General features: G+C 45.3%; 2 protein-coding genes across 2 annotated transcripts in view; both read left to right on the plus strand.

Annotated features, from left to right (window-relative positions):
* The window catches only part of LOC140721274 (uncharacterized), a 349,814-nt gene that overhangs the window by 210,807 nt on the left and 112,865 nt on the right, over positions 1-26,142 (plus strand). The window lies entirely within an intron of this gene.
* LOC140721295 (NACHT, LRR and PYD domains-containing protein 3-like) overlaps positions 1-26,142 on the plus strand; it is a 37,942-nt gene that overhangs the window by 6,190 nt on the left and 5,610 nt on the right. Inside the window, exons 2-9 of the mRNA XM_073036163.1 lie at positions 6,558-6,617; positions 8,333-8,390; positions 10,605-10,699; positions 13,382-13,669; positions 14,228-14,394; positions 17,085-17,256; positions 17,366-17,431; positions 20,425-22,162. Of these exons, the coding sequence (XP_072892264.1) occupies positions 10,690-10,699; positions 13,382-13,669; positions 14,228-14,394; positions 17,085-17,256; positions 17,366-17,431; positions 20,425-22,162 (2,441 nt within the window). The 5' untranslated portion in view covers positions 6,558-6,617; positions 8,333-8,390; positions 10,605-10,689. The remainder of the gene's footprint in view (positions 1-6,557; positions 6,618-8,332; positions 8,391-10,604; positions 10,700-13,381; positions 13,670-14,227; positions 14,395-17,084; positions 17,257-17,365; positions 17,432-20,424; positions 22,163-26,142) is intronic.

The raw sequence follows: 26,142 nt of genomic DNA on the forward strand, positions 1-26,142 counted from the left end.
TACAGCAACAAAATTACCCTTCACTTAAGATTAAGCAGGATTGGGAGAGAGAGATTAATATGACCTTTATAACAGAAGATTGGTTGCGGATTTTGAAGTTGGTTAACTCTTCTTCGATTTGTGCCAGTCACTCTTAAATTCAATTTAAAATTGTACATCTTTACTATTTGACAAAGGAGAGACTGTCTGAAATGTTTCCCAATGCTGATAGTCAGTGTGACAGATGTAAAACCGAGACAGTCACATTGACACATATATTTTGGTCGTGTTTTGTATTGAAACAGTTTTGGAAATCTATTTTCTCTACAATTTCTAAAGTTTAAAAATTAATTTACCACCTAATAAATTGACAGTCTTATTTGGTACAATCCCTCAATATATTCATGGTATTCCTCCATCAGACCGACATGTAACTGCATTCGTTACATTATTGTCCAGAAGGGCTATTTTGTTGAAATGGAAAGATGCTTCTGCTCCAATATTGATACAATGGTTCTCTCAGGTGATGCTATGTCTTAGTTTGGAAAAAAATATAGAAGTCGAACTTTTGATCCTCGATTCGATTTTGAGAAAAGGTGGGATTCATTTGCACGCTACTATTATCTGATTTGAGTTAATTAATATGCTTTCCTTCCAATTTTTCTGTAAGTGGATTTCAGTTGGCGGATTGATGAATTTTTTTTTCATGGAAGATTGTATGATGTATAGCTCCGGGGTGTGCTCCCAATGGGTTTTCTTTTTGGCTTTTTTTTTTAGTTCGTAGGGTTTTCTTTTCAGTTAGCAGGAGTTCTTTTTTTTTCCTTCCTTTTCTTTATAAAAATATTCTTAACACTTTACTGTTCTTATTATTATTGATAAATTGCTCAGCTTTGTTAATCAGTTATTTGCTAATTTAATTCCTTATTGCATATTATGACATATTGACTTAATGTACCTTTTTTGTCAATCTTCAATAATAATTAGTAAACAGATTTTAAAATGAAAAAAAATGTTAAAGGGATTTTCATCACACAGTAAAGGGAATCAGCTCAGGTATTTGTAAAGTATGTGTGAGGGCGGAGAAACACACCAACGGGAGGAAAGTAAACAGACCCATTAGTCAGAATTTTATCTCATTGATCAGTTTACTTATTTCCAGTAAGTGAACACTAATTTGAAGGTGAAATACATTCTTATCTTGTTGTAGTCTTTAGGGCGTGGTTATCTCCAGATTGTAATGTCTACACAGCAGCTGCCTTGCCCGTTATTGGAATGGCCCCATAGTGGACAAATACTGAAGTTTGCTTTATAAAAGAGCTAACTCTGAGTTCAGTGGAGGTCCAGGCAGTGGGTACACAGTGAAATCTGGTGAAATTGAAGATCTAATGTTCAAAAGAAAATATTATTCCAAAATCATAACTTTTCACCAGAGTTGACAGTGCCCGTTCTGCTGCTGTGTTTTTCCAATAAACCCACAATGGTCTTTGCCTCCAGCTGTCGCTACGGTTTATAGTCTTAAAATAAATTGATCCCCATGCATACAATAAATTAATGCCAAACAAGAGAAAATCTGCAAATGCAGGAAATGCAAGCAACAGACACAAAACGCTGGAGGAACTCAGTTGGCCAGGCAGCATCTGCGGAAAAGAGTACAGTCGAAGTTTCTGGCCAAGACCCTTCATCAGGACTGGAGAAAGAAAAAAGATGATAGGTCAGAGCTAGAAGGAGGGGGAGGGGAGTAGAGGAAGACGCGGAAAATGATAGGTGAAACAGGGAGGGGGAGGTATTAAGTATCTGATAGGAGAGGACAGAAGGCCTGGAAAAAGAAAAGCAGGGAAGAGCACCCGAAGGAGACGATGGGCAGGCAAGTAGATAAGGCCAGAGAGAGAGAGAGAGGAATGGGGAATGGTGAAGGGGGGGCGGTATTACCTGAAGTCTGAGAAATCGATGTTCATGCTATCAGGTTATAGGCGACTCAGACGTAATATGAGGTGTTGCTCCTCCAGTCTGAGTGTCGCTTCACCACAGCAGTGCGGAGTCCAGGAATTGACATGTTGGACTGGGAATGGGAAGTAGAATTAAAATCGCTGGCCACTGGGAGATTCCGCTTTTTTTTCTGGCGGTCCAAGTGTCGGTGTTCTGCAAAGTGGTGCTGCCGAAGGGTCTCGGCCCAAAACGTCGACTGTCCTGTTTTCCATAGATGTCGCCTGGCCTACTGAGTTTCCCCAGCATTCTGAGCGTGTTGCAATGAATTAGTGCGATGACACCGACTGAACGGAGCCGGGATGCGGGTCGTGGTTGCTCCCTGGAGCTGATCGAGTTGTGGACAGATACTGGATGTAATCTGTGTCACCGTGCACTGAGGGACAATAGGAAGCCTGGACCGAATAGCACAATAGAATAATTTGCTTCAATCAGCTTTTATAACCATATAACAATTACAGCAGGAACAGGCCATCTTGGCCCTTCTAGTCCGTGCCGAACGCTTACCCTCAGCTCGTCCCACCTAACGCAATCTGTGTATCTGTCTCTCTCTCTCTGTATCTCTCTCTCTCTACGTATCTCCCTCTCTCTGTGTATCTCCCTCTGTGTGTGTGTCTCTCTCTCTGTATCTCCCTTTCTCTGTGTATCTGTGTGTGTGTGTATCTCTCTCTCTCTCTCTCTCTCTGCCTCCCTCTGTATATAGCTTTCTTTGTAACTCTCTCTGTGTATCTCTCTGTATCTCTGTATCTCCCTCTCTCTCTGACAATAGACAATAGACAATAGGTGCAGAAGTAGACCATTCTGTCCTTCGAGCCTGCACCGCCATTCAGAGACCATGGCTGATCATCTACTATCAATACCCGGTTCCTGCTTTGTCCCCATATCCCTTGATTTCACTATCCATAAGATACTTATCTAGCTCCTTCTTGAAAGCATCCAGAGAATTGGCCTCCACTGCCTTCCGAGGCTAATCTATTGGAGTTCTTCGAGGATGTAACCAGGAAGTTAGACAAGGGAGATCCAGTGGATGTAGTGTACCTCGATTTTCAGAAGGCATTTGATAAGGTCCCACATAGGAGATTGGTGGGTAAAATCAGAGCTCATGGCATTGGGGGGAAAATATTGACATGGATAGAAAACTGGTTGGCAGATAGAAAGCAAAGGGTAACGGTGAATGGGTGTTTCTCGGAATGGCAGGTGGTGACTAGTGGGGTGCCACAGGGCTCGGTATTGGGACCACAGCTGTTTACGATTTACATCAACGATTTAGATGAGGGCATTGAGAATAACATCAGCAAGTTTGCTGATGGTACTAAGCTGGGTGGCAGTGTGACATGTGATGAGGATGTTAGGAGAATTCAGAGTGACTTGGATAGGCTGAGTGAGTGGGCAGATACTTGGCAGATGATGTTTAATGTGAATAAGTGTGAGGTCATCCACTTTGGGAGTAAGAACAGGAAGGCAGATTATTATATGAACGGTGTAGAGTTAGGTAAGGGAGAAATACAAAGAGATCTAGGAGTCCTTGTTCATCAGTATCTCTCTCTCTCTGTATCTCTCACTCTCTGTGTCTTCTTCTCTCTGTGTATCTCTTTCTCTGTGCATCTCTCTCTGTATCTCTCTGTGTATCTCTCTCTGTATCTCTCTCTTTCTCTGTATCTCCCTCTCTCTGTGTATCTTTCTGTATCTCTCTCTCTGTACCTCCACTCTATGTATCTCTCTCTGTTTATCTCCCTCTCTCTGCGTATTCTCTGTGTATCTCTCTCTCTCTCTGTATCTCTATCTCTGTGTGTATCTCCCTCTCGCTGTCTCTCTCTGCCTCTCTGCCTCCGTGCCTCTCTCCGTGTCTCTGTGGATTTCTGTCTGTATGTCTCTGTATGGCTGTGTATGTGTGTGTATGTTTGTTTCTCTATGTCTGACTCGCTCTGTTTATTTTCTCTCTCCTTTCGTGCCAAGTATTGCTTTTTTTCAGAAGCGAGTAAATTCTATCCCTTACAAACATTGTCCCGCAATTTAGCTGCCATTGAGGAAAGTGCATTGAGCTCCAATTTCGTGACTTGCCTGAGCTTTCCCTTCTCAAGCATAGGGCCGACACTGTCTGTTTTGACGAGTATAATAGCACATAACAGGGCAGGTTGCAGGTCAAAGAAGGTTTAGGTGATAGATACTGGACCACGTGGGTTGTCCTGTGAGGCAGCCTCTGTGATCTTGGCTTGTTTTCATACATTTAGAACTTTTCAGGTTTGAAATAGTTACATAACGTGGTGTTAGATGAATGAGGGGAGACTGGATTGTAGACATGACATATTGTATATGTGGCAGATTATACGCACGACAGATTGTATACATGGCGGATTGTATACTTGACGGATTGTGTACAAGATAGATTGTGTCCATGACGGATAGCATACATAACACACTTTGTACATAACGGATTTTATACATGACAGGTTGTATACAGTACATGGCGTATTTTGTAAATGACAGATTGTATATATGACAGATTGTATACACGACAGACTGTATACATGACAGGTTCTATATATGTTGATGCAGCATAAAAGAACCCACGGAGTTTTTACAGGGATGCAGAGAAAATGGTTTCTGTTCCGGTGGGGGTTGGGGCGGGGTGGGAACTCAAAATGGGCACCAACAGTTGAAGACAGATGAAATGCATTTGTCCCTCGCCTAGAGTCTAGTACGTCATTTGAATGATCGTCCTCCACATTCAGGAAAAACAGAGTCTTTGTAATCCTGCAGTGTAATGGCGCTTGATGCACACGTGAGTGAGATGTTACAGGATTGAGGCGCTGAGATCACCGACAGATCTGCGATGGTCACAGTGAATGCGGAATATGAATGTAATTAGATCTCCCATCTGCATCCTCTGGCTGACAAAAACACATCCAGTGAATTTAATGTTAAAGGGGTTTTCATCATTCTGTAAGGAGAAACAGCTCAGGTATTTGTAAAGTAAAGATGAGAGCGGGGAAACACGCCGACCGTAGTAACGTAAATAGACCCATCAGTCATGAAAGTCATCTGATTGATAAGATTATTTATTTCCAGTAAATGAACAATAATCTGAAGGTGAAATCCATTATTAACTTGCTGTACTCTTTTGGACCTAGTTATCTCCAGTTTGTAATCTCCACACAGTTGCTGCCTTGCCCGTTTATGTAATGGCCCCATTCTGGACAAATATTTCAGATTGCTTTATAAAGTTGTTGACTCTGAGATCAGTGCTGCTCCAGGCTGCCGGGGCATAGTTAAATCTTGTGAAAGGGAATGTCCTGTGTTCAAAAGAAAAAATGATTCCAAAATCATAACTTTTCACCAGAGTTCACATGGCCCGTCCTGCTACTGTGTCTTTCCTATAAGCCCACAGCGATTTCTGCCCTCAGCTGTCACTGAAGTTTATAGTCTGGCAGTAAATTGGATCCAAAGTAAACAATAATTTAATGCGATGTCACGACCCGATCTGAGCCAGGATTCGGGTCGCGGTTGCTCCCTGGAGCAGATCGATTTGTCGTGAGATACAGTATGTAATCTTTGTCACCGTCTACTGAGGTACAAAATTAACCCTGGATCGAACAGCACATCAGAACCATTGGCTCGAAGGAGTTTTTGTGTCGTTTACTTCTTGCGCTGTGGAGCAGGGTCTGGAGTTACGTGCTGATGAGTGTGACGTCCAGGTTTATGTGTGTTTTCTCAACTAGTATTGGCCAGAGTGTGTTCACTTACTGTTTGGGTCCACAGAATTCCGGTGCTCGGATTCGCTGGTAACAGAATCAGGAGCTCAGCACAGAGTAAACACAGAGACTGTACTGAGTGGGCAACGTTACGATGCGTTAATACGCCCCCTTGTGACGGCAGGAATTCTAGTGTTTCTACCATTTCATTACTGTTTTTCAAACTGTGTGGCTTTGCGGATCCGCCTGATTTTTCTGCAGGAGTGAGTGTGCTATTTTAGTAAAGACAGCAAGTATCAGTCAGTGATATTTAAAATAAAACTTGCTGAATTAAATCTCATTGGCTGTTGATAACAAATGTCTATGTGCACTGTATTGTGCTCCTCCTGTACCTGATAATGCGGCCACTGATTGTATATCCGTGGTCTTCTACTGCCGTAGCCCGTCCAGTTCAATGTTCGACACGTTACGCGTCCAGTGATGCCTCTCTGCACAGTGCAGTAGTTCGTGATTATTTGAGTTACTGTCGTCTTCCTGGCAGATTGAATCAGTCCCGCCTTTCTCCACCGATCTCTCTCATTACTAAGACGATTTTTTTCTCTCATAATTGCCGCTGCCTGAATTTTCCCCAGCACCATTCTCCGAAAAACTGATACTGTTGAACTTGACAATCCCAGGAGCTCTGCCGTTCCTGCGATATTCAAACTGAACCGTCTGGCACCAACAAACATTCCACGCTCAAAGTCATCCAGATCACATTTCACCTCCATGGTGATGTTTGTTAGAAACAGAACGTACCCTGTACAGGATACGGAGAGACCCGCTGATAAAGATGTGAGTTTAGTTAATGATTATCACCAGGAGCTGACTGAACATTAACCAGGGTGTATTCATTACTTACAGAACCCGTAACACAGCATTACTGGGACAGGGTGGTAACAGAACCTGGAGCCGATGTACAAGGTAAGAAGCTCTATATACTGATATATAAACATCACAAAGGCAGTCACCCAGTTTTATGAGCACGAATGGGATTGATAACGTATTGTGCTGATCGATATCAGAACTGTGGCGAATCGCTTTTAAATGAATCAATAATTCCCTTCAGCTAATTGATTGCATCGACTTCCTGTGCATTTCCCGCGGGTAACCGGTGCAGTTGGGGGTGTTATTGGAATCGCCGCACTTTCAACCCGGCTCCGAATCAACAGCAAGGTGCTTGTGGGGTGCGAGCTTCCCGCATCTCGGAACGGTCCCCGGGCTACTGCTTGCAACAGCAGGAGGCCGGTCCGTCCACACTCGGGGCTTTACCGATCTCTGACCGAGGGAACTGAGGATTCGCTTTGTTTATTCCCTCAGTGGCGGGACCGAGACTATCTGTCCATCCTAGACGGCATCGCGGTTTGTGGTCAAAAGTATGGAACCACCCACATTGCAGATTACTAGCCGGGGCGCGGGGTAGTCGTGGGGGAAGGTGGTGTAAGGAGTTGATGGTTCCATTATATAGACGGTTGGTGAGACCTGTTGTGGTTCACGGTCTGCAGTGTTGTTTCCCTTCTGTCAGATGTTAGTGGGTAGGTGGGAGATCAAAAGAAGGTTCAGCAGACAGATATCTGTCCCCGTGAGTTTTTCTATGAAGAATCTGTTGTGATCTTCACCTGTGGCGTTACAATAAACATGGGTGACCTGCTTGTATACATTACAGTTTTGTAATAACAATGCACTTGATTACATCCGCGGTAATTTGGTAAAATGAGTGGGAACTTCGATGGGACATAAAGTGTGCCGTGGAGCTTGACAGGGACGTGGACAAAATAGTTCCTGTTGTGTGAGGATCTGAAACCAGGCACCGCCAGTTGAAGACAGTTGAGATGTTTTCTCTCTCTCTCTGTGGGTCTAGTGTGTCATGGGAATGACCGTCCTCAATATTCAGGAGAAGGAGAGTCTTTCAGTTAATATTGTAATCCTGCAGTGTAGTGGCCCTTGATACACAAATGAGTGAGATGTTACAGGTGAGAGGCAGGATTGATGAGCCGAGATCACAGTCTGATCTGCGTTGGTCACAGTGAATGCGGAATGCCAATGTAATTAAATCTCCCATCAGCAACTTCTGGCTGACAAAAACACATATCAATGGGCACTGTACTGTGCACGTCCCGTACTTAATACTGCGGCCACTGATTGTATGTCCGTGGTTTTCTACATCTGTAGCCCGTCCATTTCAATGTTCGACATGTGACACGTCCAATGACGCCTCTATGCACAATGCATTTGCAGCGTGGTTATTTGAGTTACTGTCGTCTTCCCGGCAGATTGAACCAATCTCACTTTTCTCATTGGATCTCTCTCATTAACAAGGCGTTTTCGCTCTCAGAACCGCCGCTCACTGATCTTCTTCCGCGCCATTCTCCGCAAAACAGACTGTTGAACGGGACAATCCCAGGAGTTCAGCAGTTCCTGAGATATTTAAACTGCACCCTCTGGCACCGACAAACATTCCACTCTCAAAATCACTGAGATCACATTTCATCTCCATGGAGATGTTTGTTTGGAGACAGAACGTACCCTGTGCTAAGGAACAGGACGCGGAGAGACCTGCTGGTAACGCTGTGGGTTTAGTTAATGATTATCACCAGGAGCTGACTGAACATTAACCAGGGTGTGTTCATTACTTACAGAACCCGTAACACAGCTACTGGGACATGGTGGTAACAGAACCTGGAGCCGCTGTACACGGTAAGAAACAGTATATACTGAAATATAAACATCACAAAGGCAGTCAGACACTTAAATGAGACTGAGAGCTTATTCGGTTCTTCAACAATTGAACTATAGCTAATCACTTTTGAAAGAATTAATAATTCCCTTCAGCTAATTGAATGCATCGACTTCCTGTGCATGTCCCGCGGGAAACCGAGGCAGTTGGAGGTGTTATCGGAAACGCCGCAACTTTCAACCCAGCTCCGAATCATCAGCAAAGGCTCGGGAGGTGCGATCTTCCCGTATCTCGGAACTGACCCCGGGCTACTGCTTGCAACAGCAGGAAGCCAGTCCAACCACACTCGGAGATTTACTGATCCCCGACCGAGGGAACGGAGGATTCGCTTTGCTTATTCCATCGCAAGCGGAATCGACACTATCTGTCTGCCCTTTACGACATTTCGGTAGGTAGCTGCTGGGAGAGGGTGAAATTATGAGAACTACTCACACTGCAGTTTATAGCGGGGGAGGGGGTCGGAGGGAAGGGTGTAAAGAGTTGATGGTTCCATTATCTAGTCGGTTGATGAGACCTGTTGTGGATCAGCGCCTGCAGTGTTGATTCCCTTCAGTCAGAAGTGTGTGGGAAGGTGGGAGATTGCACATTTAAACAGAGGCGTAACGTAAAGAATTTTGCTTCTCATGTATATGAGGGATGTAAGTAATGAAGTTAATACAATTGGATATGCACAAACACAGATTCGAACAAAAATACAATAGAGGGACCGAGATCAGGATGGGAACGGTAAAATGAGCACGTTGCTAATGTACAAACACGAGAAAATCTGAAGTTGTTGGCAATCCCGAGCAACACCAGGAAATCTAGGAAAAGATCTAGGAAAAGAAGGTTTAACACAGAGACATCTGCACCTTGTGAGTTGTCCTGTGAGGAAACGTCTGTGATCTTGGCTTTTTTCAGTGATTGAGAAGAATTCGACATGACCTGAGTTTACACGGTGGTGTAGCTGATTGTATCCGTAGTAGTTTGGTAAAATCACTGGGATATTTGTTGAGAAATAAAGTATCCTGCGGCGTCGTGACAGGGTCGTCAACAAAATAGTTCCTGTTCTGGGAGGAACTGAAAGCAGTTGAAAACAGTCTCCCCCATTGTCTCCTCTCATTCTCTCCCCCATTCTCTCCCCCTCTCTCCCCCTCCCGCTTTGTACCTCTCTCCCTCACCCCTCCCTCGAATGACCTCCTCAACATTCAGCAGAAGCAGATTGTTCCAATTAATTCTGTAATCTCTTCATTGTAAATATCACTGCCAGGTGCATGTCTGTTTTCCTTAAAAACACACACACACAGAAAAAAGCATTCATGTCCGTAATGCCACAGTTTTAAAGACAATATTGAACAGGTAGAAACACTGTAAATCCTCTCATGACGAGGGACGTATTGAAACATCACAACGTTCCCCACCCAGTACGGTCTCTGTGTGCACTCGGTGCTGAGCTTCTGTTTCTGTTCCAGCGAATCCGAGTATCTGAACTTTGTGGGTCCAAACAGTAAGTGAACACACCGTGAGCGAGATTCAGTCGATAACACACATATAAACCTGGGCTTCTCATCCGTCAGCACGCAATTCCACACCCTGCTCCACAGCGCATTAAGTATATGACACAAAAGCTGATTCAAGTGAATGATTATATTGTGCTGTTCGGTAAGTTCGCAGAATGCACAACATTAGTAGTTGTTGTTCACAGAGAAGTTTATCGTAGCATATACGGGATCAAAATTGACAGGGGGTGGTAAACAGATTGCAAAACCAACCCGAGCTGCAACGGATTCATGCAGATATTGGGGATTATGTGGAGGAAACAGCCAGAGGAAGTGGATGAGACAGGCGCAGTCGCATAATTCAAAAAGCAGCTGGGATGTGTAGATTGAGTGAAAAGGCCAGAAGGGAAATGGGCCCATCACAGGAAACTGTGATCATCTCAGTGGGCACTGTGGTTGGCAATGTCTCCTTGGGCCGAACACTCTGAATTTGGACTCTATTGCTCTGTGAGTTTGTCAGTAGATGCGCCAGGTATCAGCGGAAAGACGTAGACATCGTGTGGAAGGTGTTGTTAATGGGGAATGCTTGGTACCCAAGCCAACTGCTTCTCTGATACAGGGGATGAAGATACTGTCATATTTGCAAAGTAATCGTACTCTCTCTGACTCACTGTCTGCTTGTTGTGTAATTCACAGATTCACCAGCAGGTGGAGCTTTCCAGAACCGGGACCAGGATGTAAACAAGACGATGACGATCAACAATCGTCAGTCAGAATCAGAATGGACACAGGTATGATACGTTGGGATTTTTGAATTAAACTTTTGTCGCGTTTGTACACAGTAGTTCAGATGAGGAAACTGACACAGGTGTTAACAGTGCACAGAAAAGTTTCATCAGGCAGTGTCACTGATCCCACTGGTAAAGCAGCTTTGAGTAATTGATCAACCTAACAGTTCCAGCGCAGGGACCTGACACCGGTAATGGTTGAATGACTCCAATCACCAGGCAAAGCTTCAGCTGAGTGAAAGGAACAGGGGCTTCTGAATCAGGTGGTTGTGAGTGAAACGCAGACGGGAGTGCGACAGCGGTCTTGTGGTTATGTAAATGTTCAGGGTCAGTGACCGTTTCACCTCCAGACAGGCCCTGATGTGTAAGACATCGCCAACTTTCACTTATAAAACTGAACGCCAGATGATAGGAACATTTCCGGGTTTTCAGAGATTGTGTGTTAACACAGCATTTCAGGGTTTGGAAAGAAAGCTAACAAGACCCCCTGGGTTTTCATTGGCTGCTGCACAAAGGAGAAGAGGGGTGTCTCCGAAATCTGTTTTCTGTAGCAGAGTTGAGATCATTGCCGGTGTTGGGAATGGCTGAGGATCAGGAGGCAGCTCATTGTAGATACATTTGTGGTCTGCTTCGGAGTTTTAACACCCCAGTGAATGTCTGGGTTGTAGAGAAATGGAGAACGCAAGTTAATTCCCCCTTGAGATGATCTTCTACCTGAATTTAAATTCCCAGGATCTCTGCTGGAAAACCCGGTATAACCAATGACCAAATGTCTCTGTCACCTGTAGACATTGTGATTGTGCTTAAATCTGTGATTCCAGCTGTAATAAAAAGATGTGACAGCCTGGAAACCTGTTATTCGGTCCATCTAATTCTTGCTGATCTAAATGTCTGAGCTTGCCCAATTTTCCTGCAGCCTTTCCCAAATTTCCCTTGTAAACTTCTTCTATCCTTTTTCCTGCCCGCATGCTGTAAACTTTGCAATTTTATTTGTGTTTGCAGACTCCTCTCTCTGCACGTAATTTATACCCATCAGACACCATGTGAAAAATGCCCCTTTGGTCCCTTTTAAATTTCTTTTAAAAGTCTCAAGTCTCAGAATCCCCTACCCTGGGAAAAAGAACATGACCCTCTACACTATCTATGTCCTGGATTATTTTATGTTCACATACGTGTGTAAGGTCACCCTTCAAGCTCCTGAGCTCCAGAGCAAACTGTCCCAGCCGAACCATATCACACAAAAAACAACAGCCTACTCCAGTACCGTGGTGGTCATTCTCCACTACACACTTTCCAGCTTAATCGCCTCCATCCTACAGATTAGCAACTGCAACTACACACAAAGCTCTCTAAGTGAGACTTTTCCAATGACTTGCATAGTCGTTACATGACGATCATCAGGTGGGGGAAAAGAAGGGAACCGGGGGAGCGGTCAGCATAGATCTTTAGGTAATGGTCAGTCTGTGACCCAGGGGACTGGACATTGTTCGTCTCAAGGCAATGGTCAGTCTGTGACCCAGGGGACTGGGCATTGTTCGTCTCAAGGCAATGGTCAGTCTGTGACCCAGGGGTCTGGACATTGTTCATCTCTAGGTAATGGTCAGTCTGTGACCCAGGGGACCGGACATTGTTCATCTCTAGGTAATGGTCAGTCTGTGACGCAGGGGACCGGACGATGTGCCTCTCAAGGGAATGGTCAGTCTGTGACCAAGGGGACTGGATATTGTTCGTCTCAAGGCAATTGTCAGTCTGTGACCCAGGGGACTGGATATTGTTCTTCTCTAGGTAATGGTCAGTCTGTGACCCAGGGGAGTGGACATTGTTCATCTCTAGGTAATGGTCAGTTTGTGACCCAGGGGACCGGACGATATGCCTCTCAAGGGAATGGTCAGTCTGTGACCAAGGGGACTGGATATTGTTCGTCTCAAGGCAATTGTCAGTCTGTGACCCAGGGGACTGGATATTGTTCTTCTCTAGGTAATGGTCAGTCTGTGACCCAGGGGACCGGGCGATGTGCCTCTCAAGGGAATGGACAGTCTGTGACCAAGGGGACTGGATATTGTTCGTCTCAAGGCAATGGTCAGTCTGTGACCCAGGGGACTGGACATTGTTCATCTCTAGGTAATGGTCAGTCTGTGACCCAGGGGACATGGACATTGTTCGTCTCAAGGTAATGGTCAGTCTGTGACCCAGGGGACCGGACGATGTGCCTCTCAAGGGAATGGTCAGTCTGTGACCAAGGGGACTGGATATTGTGTGACAAAGAGATGAGAGAATGTGTGATCCAACAGAGTGGACCATGTGTAATCCCGTTGCTGGTCTGTGTGTGACACAGACTACTGGACACTACGTGACCCAGGAGAATTTAGCTTGTGGAAGATAATCGCGGTGATATTTCCCAGTATCACTGGAAACCGCCGCATTAAGATCGCGTGGCCATCCTTGTTTTCAACTGCTGTGAATTCAGTTATCAGTATTACTGTGTCTATCCTGTTATTTTACTGGGAGTGAATGTGTCCAGTCACCGGCTTATCGGGATGGTCACCTGGCAGGATGTACGGTTCACAGTAACCAGCACAGTCCCACTCCAAATCCGGTCAGACAGAGTCTCAGCTCCATTGCAATCTGAATCAGCTTTGCTCATAAATCATATTGGTATACCCTGCAATTCATCACTTATTTCAGTTAGGAAATTGAAACGAGCAGCGATAGGACTGAAGAGGATTTTACCAGGCGGATCATCGAGGGAAGATGATCGGGACACGGGACGCAAGGTACCAAATCAGGGTCAGATTGAGAGCGATGTCCCAATGGAAAGTGGTCTCGCCGCAGAGGAGGAGGAGCAAATTCAGCCCAGAGACAGTGACGTCAGCGACATCGATCAGGACCTTGGAACCAGCACAAATGAGGCGACTGCCTGTCAGCTCGGAAGGTCATTGAACACGGAATTGTCAAGTCCCCAACAAGGAGCAGGTGAGTGAAATATGAGGGTGAGGGGTGCTCAGAATATGGCAGGGAGGAGGGTAAAGGTGAGTCCTTGTTGGAGAGTTGTCAGATGAGAGGGGGAATGTGTTGGTGTGGTACATGTGGTGTAGTGGGCAGCCGTTACCCCACTGCAGTAAATGTACTACCTACTGTGAGTATTTCTAGGATGTGTATTGGAGGAAAAGCAGCTATCCAGATGAGAAGGGTATTTCCGGGTTGTGAATCAGGGGAAATGTATTCGCCAGGATGGAAAGTGTATCTCTGGGAAGTGAATATTACCGACAGTCCCAACATTGATTGCCCATTCAGAATTGAAATAGGTGAGTGGGTGGGATGGGTGATTAAATGTGGTCCTACTATTAACCTAATGCCCAGGATATTGTGGGTTCGGTTTTAAGGCCAGTGTTGGAGATGGGGAATTAAACCGTTTTTGTGTCTGTGAGCAGGTTCAAGTCATGTTTTTTTTGTTTTTGTTGAGTTGGGTGAGAGCGGTAGAGACGAGTGATATCTGAGTTCAAGTCTACAGTTTCCTTTTTATATTCACAGAGTCAGAGTTCACAATCTCTGACCTCCTGGCACAGGGGGAGGAATATCGACTTTACCAACTGACAAAGTTCTACAGAGACAGACTCAAACAAGCGATTGAAGAAAAGGTTGAGAGACTCGGTATAATGTTGACAGAGGAGGGACATTTCAGTAGAGAAGAAAATGAGGTGAGTGTATTTAATGTATTGCCACCGAACTGCTGGTATCAGAGGGAATAGTAATCAGTATTAATCTCCTGCACGTTCTACGAGTTCTACATGGGAATGGAGACTTTGATCTCTGACTTGTCTCTCGCAGATCTGGTTTCAGCTGTTCATGTAGGGAGCACTGGGAACTATAGGTTCAGCATCACCTTTTCTTCTCTCACCTGCTGTATTTATCAGTGTGAAATAAGAACAGTGGCTGCATATCTGGACTTTGAACAGGCATTCAGTCTGAAACTGATTTGAAATCTTGGCTGAACCGCCGAGCAGATTCACCTCATTTCATTGATACAGTATGAACATGAAACAGTCAGATTGTAAATTGGGCCAACCGGCTTCACTGTGGCACTTGACGGAGGGAAACCTGCTAACCCCATCCGGTCTTGGCAACCGAAAAAGAAATCTGATAACTTGCTTAATATCTAACTAATGAGAGACAAGGATACACCATTTCAGGTCACTCTCCCTGGAGCTCACAAACAGTGATTGTCTTGTCCTAGATCTGACCTATTCAGCCATGAGTGGTATTAGACAATCAAGTGCGTTATACCCCTGAGTGACTCTGTTCTCATTGGGATTCATTGGCGCTCTATGTTATTAATCAAACAGGCATCAATGTCTCAGAATGATGAACATCATTCCTCTTATTTCTCAGAGCAATGACCTAAGCCCATCCATATTCAGTTCCATCATCAATTACCTTAATTGCATTATCGCTGTATGTTTCTTGAAAACTATTCGATGTGTAATTCATAATTCTTCAGTTAATGAGGGAGCCCAAGACTACATTCAGGAAGTGATCACCATTTTACAGCATGAGTGCCAGGCAGTAACCATCTTCATCATTTCATCTTCATGCTGTTCCCTCAAAAACTTCCAACAAGTCTGTTAGGCAAGATCCCTTCCATGGATTTTGGCCTTTTTTTTATCATGTGCGTCCAAATACCCCGAAACGTTATCCTCAATAATCGACTGCTGACATCTTCCCAAACGCTGATCACACTAACTGGCCTATAATTTAAAATGATCAGTCCTCTGGAACCATTCCAAAATCTATTGATTCTTGAGCGATCATTACTAATGTCTCCACAATCTCTTCAGTCTCCTCTTTCAGAAGCAATCGAGTGCAGTTGATCTGGACTCATCTATCTTCAGAACTTTCAGCTTCCCGAGCGCCTTCTCCTTAATAATTGCAAATGCACTCACTTCTGCCACCTGACGTTCTCAAATATCCGGCACGTTCTAGTGTTTGTTACAGTAAGGACTGACGCAATATACTTACTAATACTTTCTGGCATTTCCTTCTCCCCTGACAGTACCTCTCCACTGTCGTTTTCCAGCGGCCCAATATGCACTTCCCTCTCTTTCACTCTTCATATATCAGACGGTCCTTTTGCTAAGCTATTTTACATTATTCACTAGCATACCTTCATATTTCATATTTTCTCTACTTACGGCTTTTTAATTGCCTTCTGTTGATTTGTAAAAACATCCCAGTCCTCCAGCTTTCGACTATATTTTGTAATATTCTGTGCCCTCTCCTTTGCTTTTGTGCTGCTTTGACTACCTCGTCAGCCACGTTTGATCACCCTCCCTTTAGAATAATTCTTCATCTTCGTGTTCCTTTGTCCTGCACCTTCTGTATTGCTCCGAGAAACTTCAGCCATTCCCTCTCTGCCATTGTCCCTGTTAGTGTCATTTTCGAATTTATTTTTGCCCAGCTCCTCTCTCATGCTTCTGTAATTCCTTTATTCCACTGTAACACTGATATATCTAACTTCACCTTCTCCCTCTCAAACTGCAGTGTGAGTTCCTTTATTTTATGATTACTGCCTCTTAAGTGTTTAGTTACCTTAAGCTCCTTAATCAAATCTTGTGTAATACACAACACAAAATACAGATCCGCCTTTCCTATAGTGGGCTCAATCATAAGCTTCCCTCAAAAGCCATTTCACAGGCATTCTACAATTTCCCTGACTCAGGATTCAGCACCGAACTGATTTTCCAAGCTGCCAAGGACAACTTTATCATTCACATTTTTACAGGCCTCTTCTCTCCCCCATTATAATTTGTAGCTCACATCCTGGCTACTATTAACAGCCCTGTATATAATTTCCATCAGGGTCATTTTACCTATGCAGTCTCTTAACATCTACATCGTACAGTCCGATATCACCTCTTTCTCAGGACTTTTCATTTTTAATGACAACATAGTAAACCCAACCCTTTCATCTACCTGCCTATCCTTTCGATTCAATATTTATCCTTGGATGTGAGCACCCAACTATGAACTGCTTTCAGCCATGATTCAGTGATTTCCACCATGCATTATTTTTTGCTCTCTCGCTCTCCCCTCTCTTCCGTTCTTCTTGTCACATCTTGTTGAGGTACTGCTGCACATTGACAGATCGAGTAAGTTAATCACATTGCATCTACTGCAGGGCGTCAGTGAATCCTTATTCTTACACAATATTGATTTAGAATTTCCTTCAGCTCCTGTTTCTCTATTAACGACTAAACCCAGTAAGGATGAGACAGCAGGCCAGTGACTGCATCTGTTATGAAGCTAGTGGGGCCATGAACATATATTTTCCTCAACATTCTCCATGTCTGTCCGTCTGCTCCATAATAAGTTCATTGTTTTCCTTTTGTAGAAAGTCACTGAACTGACAGAGAAGGGAAACCGGGCAGAGAGTTCCAGACTCTTCCTCAGTTTGGTGATGGGCAAAGGCTCTCGGGCCCAGAGGGCGATGTGGAAATCCTTTGTGACTTTGAGGACTGAGTTACCGAAGTTGGACAGAATACTGAGTCAAATACAGGAGCGAGGTATGTTAAAAACACACACTGAACACTAAGGTACATTGAAATAAATTTTAGTTATTTAATTATTTTGGCTCTGTTTTCATGGATTTTTAAAAAATATATATTTAAACAGGTCCTGATACACAGGAATACATGAACATTGCCCATGGGTTATTTGAGTTACCCACTCAACTGATAGGTGAGTGATGAAATGCACTGTTCAAATCACGCCTCAAATGTTAGTCTGGGACTTCGCAAAATCTGGGAATCAAAATTCACCATTAATCATTCGCTGATACGAGGAAATCTGCAGATGCTGGAATTTGAAGCAACACACACACAATGCTGGTGGAACGCAGCAGGTCAGGCAGCATCTATAGGGAGAGGTACAATTCGCTATTGACTTCCACAGAGATTGTCTGGCATTTCCTTTACACCTGTTACTGCATCTAGAACATCATTTTTCAGCGGTCCGATTATCTTCTTTTTTTATTCTTTATATATCTGAGAAAGAAAAAATACTTTGGTAATACTTTGGTATTTTTTCTTCTATTATTGACCATTTGCTTGCATTTCCTGCATATTCATGTATATCTAGGAGCATCTATAACATAGTTGCCTCCAACACGACCCACATAGTAAATTCCAGGCACCTACAAGTCTGTGAAGAAAACTACCCACAATTGCTGTAAATTTACCCCATCTCACCTTAACCAAATGCCCTCTGCTATTAGACACCAGTCTTATGTAAAAATAAACAAACAAAATACAGGCTGTCGACCCAAACTCTTATCTCTCAAACTTGTACACCTCAGTCAGATCTCTATTCTAACTCCAGAGTAAACAAACCAAGTTTATCAAACCTCCACTTGTAGCACATGTCACCGAATCCAGGCAACATCCTGATGAACCTGTTCTGCACCCTCTGCAATCCTTCCAAGAGCTGGACAATCAGAAGTGAATACAATATTCCAGATGCACCCAAAACCATAAGGTCCAGGAGCAGAATTAAGCCAATCGGCTCAGTGAATTTGCTCTGCAAATCCTCTCAGCCCCATTATTCTGCCTTCTCCCAATAAACGTTGATGCTTTTCCTAATTAGGAACCTATCGACCTGCATTTTAAATATACCCAATTACTTGTCTTCCTCAGCTGTCTATAATAATAATTTCACAGATTCACCACCTGCCAGTGAAAGAAGTTTCTCCCAATGTGGATCACCTCCAGCCAGGACAATTCACACAGTTCTCAAGCATGTTAAATTTCTGTATAAGCATTCCTTGTGGGAACTTGTCAAACACCCGACTGATATCCAAGTAAAAAATCTCCATGTGTAACTTCATCCGTCACCTTTGTCACCTCCTGGAAGAACTCCATCAAGTTAGCAAGACGCTAACCCCGCCCAAAACCTCGCTGCTGAACACCAAACCACCTCAAACATTCTCTCTGTCATACACCCGCGGGACAGAAGATATAAAAGGCTGAAGGTCCGTACCACCAGCCTCAAGGACAGCTTTAATTCTGCATTTATAAGGCTATTGATTGTCAGCAACTATGTTATTATTGGCTCTTAATAATAATAAGACAACTTTATTTATAAAATTGCAACATCGTGCATCGCGTAACTAATAACCACTCACTTAGATAACCACAATATACTTACAGAAGAGCAGAAAGAATACACTTAGTGCATGAACGGATTTAAGGAGCAACTAATAATAGATTATGCATCTATCGAGCAGTGGGAAGAGTAGAAATCTTTCAATGTTATATTGTCTATCAAAAACCATTTGATTCTGTCTCTCACATGGTTAGGAGGTTCCAATATTATAAAAGATGCATCCAATACTTGTGAAATTTCTACAACATCTAATGAATTACAATAAACGCCCTAATAACAACCACAACGGAACAACCACTGTTACCAAAATAAATGCAGACTTTTTCCAGAGTGACACACTAAGCCCACTATGGTTTCGTCTGGCGTCAAATCCACTCTTGAATTTCCTGAATCAGACAAAAGTCTGTATCGAATCGGGGGGGAAAAAAACAACGAATTTTACCTTACACAGCTATACAGGGATGATTGGAAAATAGTTACTCTTGCATCAGTGGAGCTAAAACAATTAATTCAAATAATGGAACTAATTTCCAAAGAAACCATACATAGCATATATAGCTATGCATGTCTATGTGATTCTATAAAATATTAAATTAAATAAGTTGTGTAGAAATAGAAATAAAAAAAAGATTAGTGGGTCAGTATCGATAGGTTCTGTGTCCATTCAGAAACTGGATGGTAGAGAATAAGAAGTTGTTTCTCATACGTTGAGTGTGCCTGAGTGGCCGACCCTGTGCAGTAGTTCCCATGAACTGTTCTGTTTTTCCTTGTAGGACCTCATTGCACCGACGTGATGATATTATTTATTTGGATCGCATGCATAAACGTTTTCATTGTATCTTGGTACATGTGACTATAAAAAAACAATTTGCCAAGTTGTTGTTGTCAATAACATAGAGCTGCTTGGTTGTTTAAGATTGTTACACCCAGGCGTGGTAGCGGGAATACCCTCCCACGACCTATTAAATGCTCCCAGTGGCGTGCGACTCAAACAGCCTGTGACAATCAGGTCCAGCTCCTGGCCTTCACGTGTGGCTTAGCTACTAAGCTTGGTAGAGGCATTTCTTCCGATAGTAGAAAGGACAAATGCGGGTTACTGCCACCTGATAACCAGTCATTTCGGGCAATTGGGGCTCGTCGGCCGTGATTGGCAGCTCATCCAGATGAAGGAAAACAGTGATTTCACGCTGTACCCCTCATGGGGGAAACTTCTGGTGCCAAGCTCTATCAGTCTCTGCAGTTCCTTTGTGTTCATCGTCTGCTAATGATGTTTTAAATATAGTCAAATGTTATTGTAACGGAAGAGCAGTCAGGATTGCGATAAGATATCAGGGGAACGTTCACTTGAAGATTAGTTAATATCAGAATATGAGGTTTGGACATTTTCTGGGACATCCATCGCTGTCAAATTCCACTGTCTATCAACAGAATTTTACTTTCTGTCCTAATATCCATGGAAGCATTGAATTAATTCATGTAATCTCAAACACTGAATGTTGAAATGCAGTTATAATGTTCTTTGTCAGTTGAGCCATTTAACATTTTGATTATGTTCTCTGTTGCCATGGAAGATGTTCAACAGAAACACAAGGAGACTCTGCGGGCACAAACTGAAACACTGAGAGTGAACACGATCCTGATGAGGGAGAAGGTGAAGGTTTTCCAGCTGGTTGATCGATACGTTGAGCTCACGGTCATTTCTACTGTTCGAGATCGGAGACTGGTGGAACATGAGCTGCTGGCAAGAGGCAGAGACCACGAGGAATGGAGAGAAAAACATCTCTGCGGAGAGCTGGAGCAAATCTGGACTGATCAGTTGTTCCAGAACCGCTTTTCCTGGAATAAATCCAAACCTGGGGATTCAGCAGCAGTGACCGGAGTCGCGGGGATCGGGAAAACCACAATGGTACAAAAGATTGTTTATGACTGGGCCACGGAGAAAATATACCAACAGTTCCAGTTTGTATTTAGTTTCAAATTCCGGGATTTAAACTCCATTAACTGCAGAATAAACCTGAAGGAACTGATTCTGTATCAGTATCCTTACTTTGGGAATATCCTGAGAGAAGTCTGGAAGAACCCAGAGGGATTGCTGTTTATATTCGATGGTTTGGATGAATTCAATGATAAAATTGATTTTGCTGACAGTCGGGGAGACGCAGAACCTCGCTCCACATGCACAGATCCTGAATTCAAGTGCAAGGTGTCGGACATTGTGTACAGTTTAATCCAGCACAAGCTGCTCCCCGGGTGTTCAGTGCTGGTGACCACCCGCCCCACTGCGTTACATTTATTGAAAAAGGCGAAGATCAGTGTCTGGGCTGAAATCCTGGGATTTGTTGGTGAGGGACGGAAGGAATATTTCATCAGACATTTTGAAGATCAGACAGTGGCAGCAGCTGTTTTTAAACACGTGAAGAAGAACGAGATCCTGTATACCATGAGCTACAACCCCTCCTACTGCTTGATCCTCGCACTGGCACTAGGCCCCTTCTTCACACAAAGAGTCAGGGACCCACAGCGAGTTCCCCAGACCATCACCCAACTGTACTCCTACTATATTTGCAACATCCTGAAAAACCACGGCCGTGAAATTGAGAACCCCCGTGATGTGTTATTCAGGGTTGGTCAGATGGCCTTCAGAGGGGTTTCCGAGAAGAAGATTGTGTTTACAGATGGAGATTTGATCAAGTACGATCTGCAGCCTTCCCAGTTCCTGTCCGGATTCCTGATGGAGCTTTTAGAGAGAGAGGATTCCGCTTGGAGCATGGTGTACACATTCCCACACCTCACCATCCAAGAGTTTGTAGCTGCAGTCGCACAATTCCTGAATCCACATCCAGGGGATATCCTGATATTCCTCACTGAAGCCTACAGCATTACAGATGGGCAATTTGAGGTATTTCTCCGTTTTCTTGCTGGTCTCTCCAACCCAATGTCAGCTCGGGGCCTGGAGGAGTTTCTGGGTCCATTTCATCGTGAAACAACCTGCCGGGTAATTGACTGGGTGAAGGAGGAGGTTAAGCACCGGATTGGAAACACTGGGACTGAAGCTCGTAAAAGGAGCCTCCTGAACACATTGCATTACCTGTTTGAGTCTCAGAATCATGGGCTGGCTCAGGAAACACTGGGATCAGTGGAAACACTTTCATTCAGTGGAATGACACTGACCCCGATTGACTGCGTGGTCCTGTCTCATGTCATCGGATTCTGTGACACGATAAAACACCTCGACCTAGAGAACTGCCACATTCAGTGTGAAGGAATCCTGCGGCTGGGACCCGGGCTGCACAAGTGCCAGAAGCTGAGGTAACTTGGTTTATCTTTCACTCTGAACTGTGAAACTGTTCCATTGTGGTGTTTCAATGTAAAGGAATTTCGATAAATTTGTAGTAAATCAGATTAAGAAGAATTGTTACAAATGCCCAGGATTGGTCAGTAATTCCCCAAGGACGGGAGGGTATTGTGTTTTCTTGTGAAGGGATGTTGGAGACTTCATCAGATCAGTGAACAACGACCATTGGTTTAATGGTAGTAAATCACAGGAATGGCCGTGTATTTCGCTGCCTGTGACACGTCCATTGACAATGTTCCTTCTCACTGTTACTGACACCCAGACCGACACTGACTGCAGTAGGTGGGTCAGAGATTCACACCCCCTTCCCGGTGAGGGACAAGAGACCATCAGCAGACTGTCCCAGTGAGAAGGAAAGAAATACCATTGTGAGATTGTCCTCCCACTGCCCTTCCCCATGTGTGAATTTGCTCACTTCGAGTGAGGGTGCATCTCCTCTGGGCCTCTGTTCAGACCCAACACACACGTACAAATATTTTCTGCATCCTCTCGTCTTGTAGGATTATCGTTTACCGTTGGAATCCTCCTGTTGGACTTCTCATCCAAACCCCTCTTCCATTCTTTGGGATCAAGTCCTCATCGCCATTTCTCCTGTGGGTTCGCTATTACACTTTTCTAATCCTCCTGTGGGATGTCTTTACCCCACCCGCTTCATCTGTCTCATCCCCATCTTCCTTCTTCCTGTGGGATCTCTCTTCCCCCTCCCCCATCCTCCAGTGAGAACTCTCTTCTCCACACCCCATCCTCCTGTGAGATCACTATTCACCATTCCACTTCCTCCTGTGGGGCCTCTTTTCCCATCCAGCGTCCTCCTGTGGGATCTCTCTTCCCCATCCCCCTTTCTCCTGTGGGATCTCTCTTCCCCATTCCCCTTTCTCTTGAGGGATCTCTCTTCCCCATCAATTTCCTGCTGTAGGTTCTCTCTTCCCCAACCCCTTCCTCCTGTGTGATCTCTCTTCCACATCTCCCTTCTTCATCTGCCCTCACTCTTCCCCATCACCCGTCCTCCTGTGGGATCTCTCCTCCTCATCCCCCTTCCTCCTGTGGGATCTCTCTACCCCATCCTCCTTCCACCTGTAGGGGTTCTCTTCCACTTCCCCCTTCCGCCTGTGGGATCTCTCTTCCCCATCCCCCTTCCACGTGTGGGACCTCTCCTCCCCATCCCCTTATTCCTGTGGGATTTCTCTTCCCCATCCCCCTTCCTCCGGTGGGATCCCTCTCCCCATCTCCCTTTCTCCTGTGGTATCTCTGTTCCACATCAACCTGCTGTGGGTTTTCTCTTTCCCAACCCTTTCTCCTGTGGGATCTTTCTTCCCCATCCCTTTCCGCCTGTGGGAACTCTCCTCCCCATCCCCCTTCCTCCGCTGGCAACTCCGGTGGAATTACCCTTCCCCATTCAAATTCCTCCTTTCACAAATCCCTTACTCCCGTGGGAACTCTATTCCCCATTCCCCTTATTCCGGTGAGATCTCTTTTCCCCATCCCCTTTCCTGCTGTGGATCTCTCTTCCCCATCCTCTTTCCTGCGGTGGTACCGCTCTTCCCCATACTGCTTCCTCTAATGGGATATCCCTTCCCCATCCGCCTTCCTCCTTTGGGATCTCTCGTTCATCCGACTTCCACCTGTGGGCTCTCCCCGTTCCCCTTCCTCCTGTGGGTCCTCTGTTCCATGTCCCCTCTTCCTGACGGCTCTCTCTTTCCCATCCCCATTCCTCCTGTGGGATCTCTATTCCCCAACCATCACCCTCCTATGGGATACCTCTTCCCAATCTCCCTTCCTTCTGTGGTATCTCACTTCCTCATCCCCTTTCCTCCCAAGGGATCCCCATACCCCTTACTCTAATGGAATATACCCATCCATCTTACTGCTTTGGGATCTCTCGTTCATCCGACTTTCACCTGTGGGCTCTCCCCATCCCCCTTCCTCCTGTGGGTCCTCTGTTCCATGTCCCCTCTTGATGTAGGATCTCTCTTTCCCATCCCCATAACTTCTGAGGAATGTCTCCTACTCATCCACCATCCTCCTGTATGAACTCTCTTTCCAGTCCCTCCTCCTACTGTCGGATCTCCCTTCCCATTCCCTTTGCTCCTGTGGGATCTCTCTATGTCAACACCCTTCCTCTTGTGGGATCTCTCCACCCCATCCCCTTCCTCATGTGGGGCTCCTGTTTCCAAACCCCTTCCTCCGGTGGGATCTCTCTTACCCATCTCACTACCTCCTATCGGATCTCTCCTCCCCATACTTCTTTTTCCTGAGGAATCTCTATTCCCCATTTACTTTCCTTCTGTGAGATCTCTCTTCTCCATCTCCTTCCTCCTGTGAGATCTCTCTTCCCCACCCCACTTCCTCCTATGGGATCTCTCCTCCCCAACCCACTTTCGCCCGTGGTATATCTGCTCCATCCCCCTTCCGGCTGTGAGCTCTCTCCTCCCCATCAAATTCCTGCAGTTGGAACTATTTTCCCCATCCCCACTGTCCTGTGGGATTACCCTTCCTCATTCACCATCCTTCAGTGGGATCTGTCTTCTCCATTCACATTCCTCCTTTGGGATCACTCGTCCATCCGACTTCCTCCTGTGGGATTTCTCTTCCCCATCCCCCTTATTCCGGTGGGATCTCTTTTCCCCAACCCCTTTCCTTCTGTGGATTTCTCTTCCCCATCCCCTTTCCTCCGGTGGGATCGCACTTCCCAAATACTGCTCCCTCTAATGGGATATCCATTCCCCATCCCCCTTCCTCCTGTGGGATCTCTCTTCCCCATCCCCTTTCCTCCGGTGGGATCGCACTTCCCAAATACTGCTCCCTCTAATGGGATATCCATTCCCCATCCCCCTTCCTCCTGTGGGATCTCTCTTCCCCATCCCCTTTCCTCCGGTGGGATCGCACTTCCCAAATACTGCTCCCTCTAATGGGATATCCATTCCCCATCCACTTTCCTCCTTTGGGATCTCTCGTGCCATTCCCCTTCCTCCTGTGGGTCCTCTGTTCAATGTCCCCTCTTGATGTCGGATAACTCTTTCCCATCCCCATAACTCCTGAGGTTTGTATCCTACTCATCCCCCGTCCTCCTGTATGATCTCTCCTCACTGTCCCTCCTCTTACTGTCGGATATCTCCTCCCAATCCCATTTCCTCAAATGGGGCTCCTGATCCCAAACCCCTTCCTCCGGTGGGATTTCTCATCCCCATTCCCCCATCTTGCTGTGGGATCTCTCTTCCCCATACTCCTTCCTCCTGTGGAATCCCTGTTCCCCATTTACTTTCCTTCTGTGGGATCTCTCTTCGCCATCCCCTTCCTCCAGTGGGATCTCTCTTCCCCATCCCCCGTCCTCCTGTGAGATGTCTTTTCCCATCCCCCACTCTTCTTGTGGAATCTCCCTTCCACATCCCCCTTCCTGTTTTTGGATCGCTAGTCCATCCGACTTCCTCCTGTGGGATCTATCTTCCCCATCCCCCTTCCTCCTGTCGGATCTGTCTTCGCTATTTACCTTCCTCCTATAGGATCTCTCTTCCCCACCACCTTAGGCCCGTGGGATTACTGCCCCATCGTCCTTCCAGCTATGCGGCCTCTGTTCCCATCCCCCCACTTCCCGTGGGGTCTCACTTCCCCATTCCCCTTCCTTCTGTGTGATCTCTCCTACTGATCCCCCATCCTCCTGTCTAATCTCTCTTCACAATGCTCCGAGCCTCCTGTGGGATCTCTCTTCCCCATCCCCCTTCCTCTGTGGGATTGCCCTTCCCCATTCACCTTCCTCCTCTGGGATCTGTCTTCCCCATCCCCCATCTTCCTGTGGGATTTCTCTTCCCCATCCCCCTTCCTCCTGTCGGAACTCTCTTCCCCATCCCCCTTCCACCTGTGGAATCCCTCTTCCCTATCTCCCTTTGTCCTGTGGGATCTCTCTTCCCCATACCCATTGCTCTAATGGAATATACCT

This window comes from Hemitrygon akajei, unplaced genomic scaffold (assembly GCF_048418815.1).
Source record: "Hemitrygon akajei unplaced genomic scaffold, sHemAka1.3 Scf000053, whole genome shotgun sequence".
In the NCBI taxonomy this organism is placed as follows: Eukaryota; Metazoa; Chordata; class Chondrichthyes; order Myliobatiformes; family Dasyatidae; genus Hemitrygon; species Hemitrygon akajei.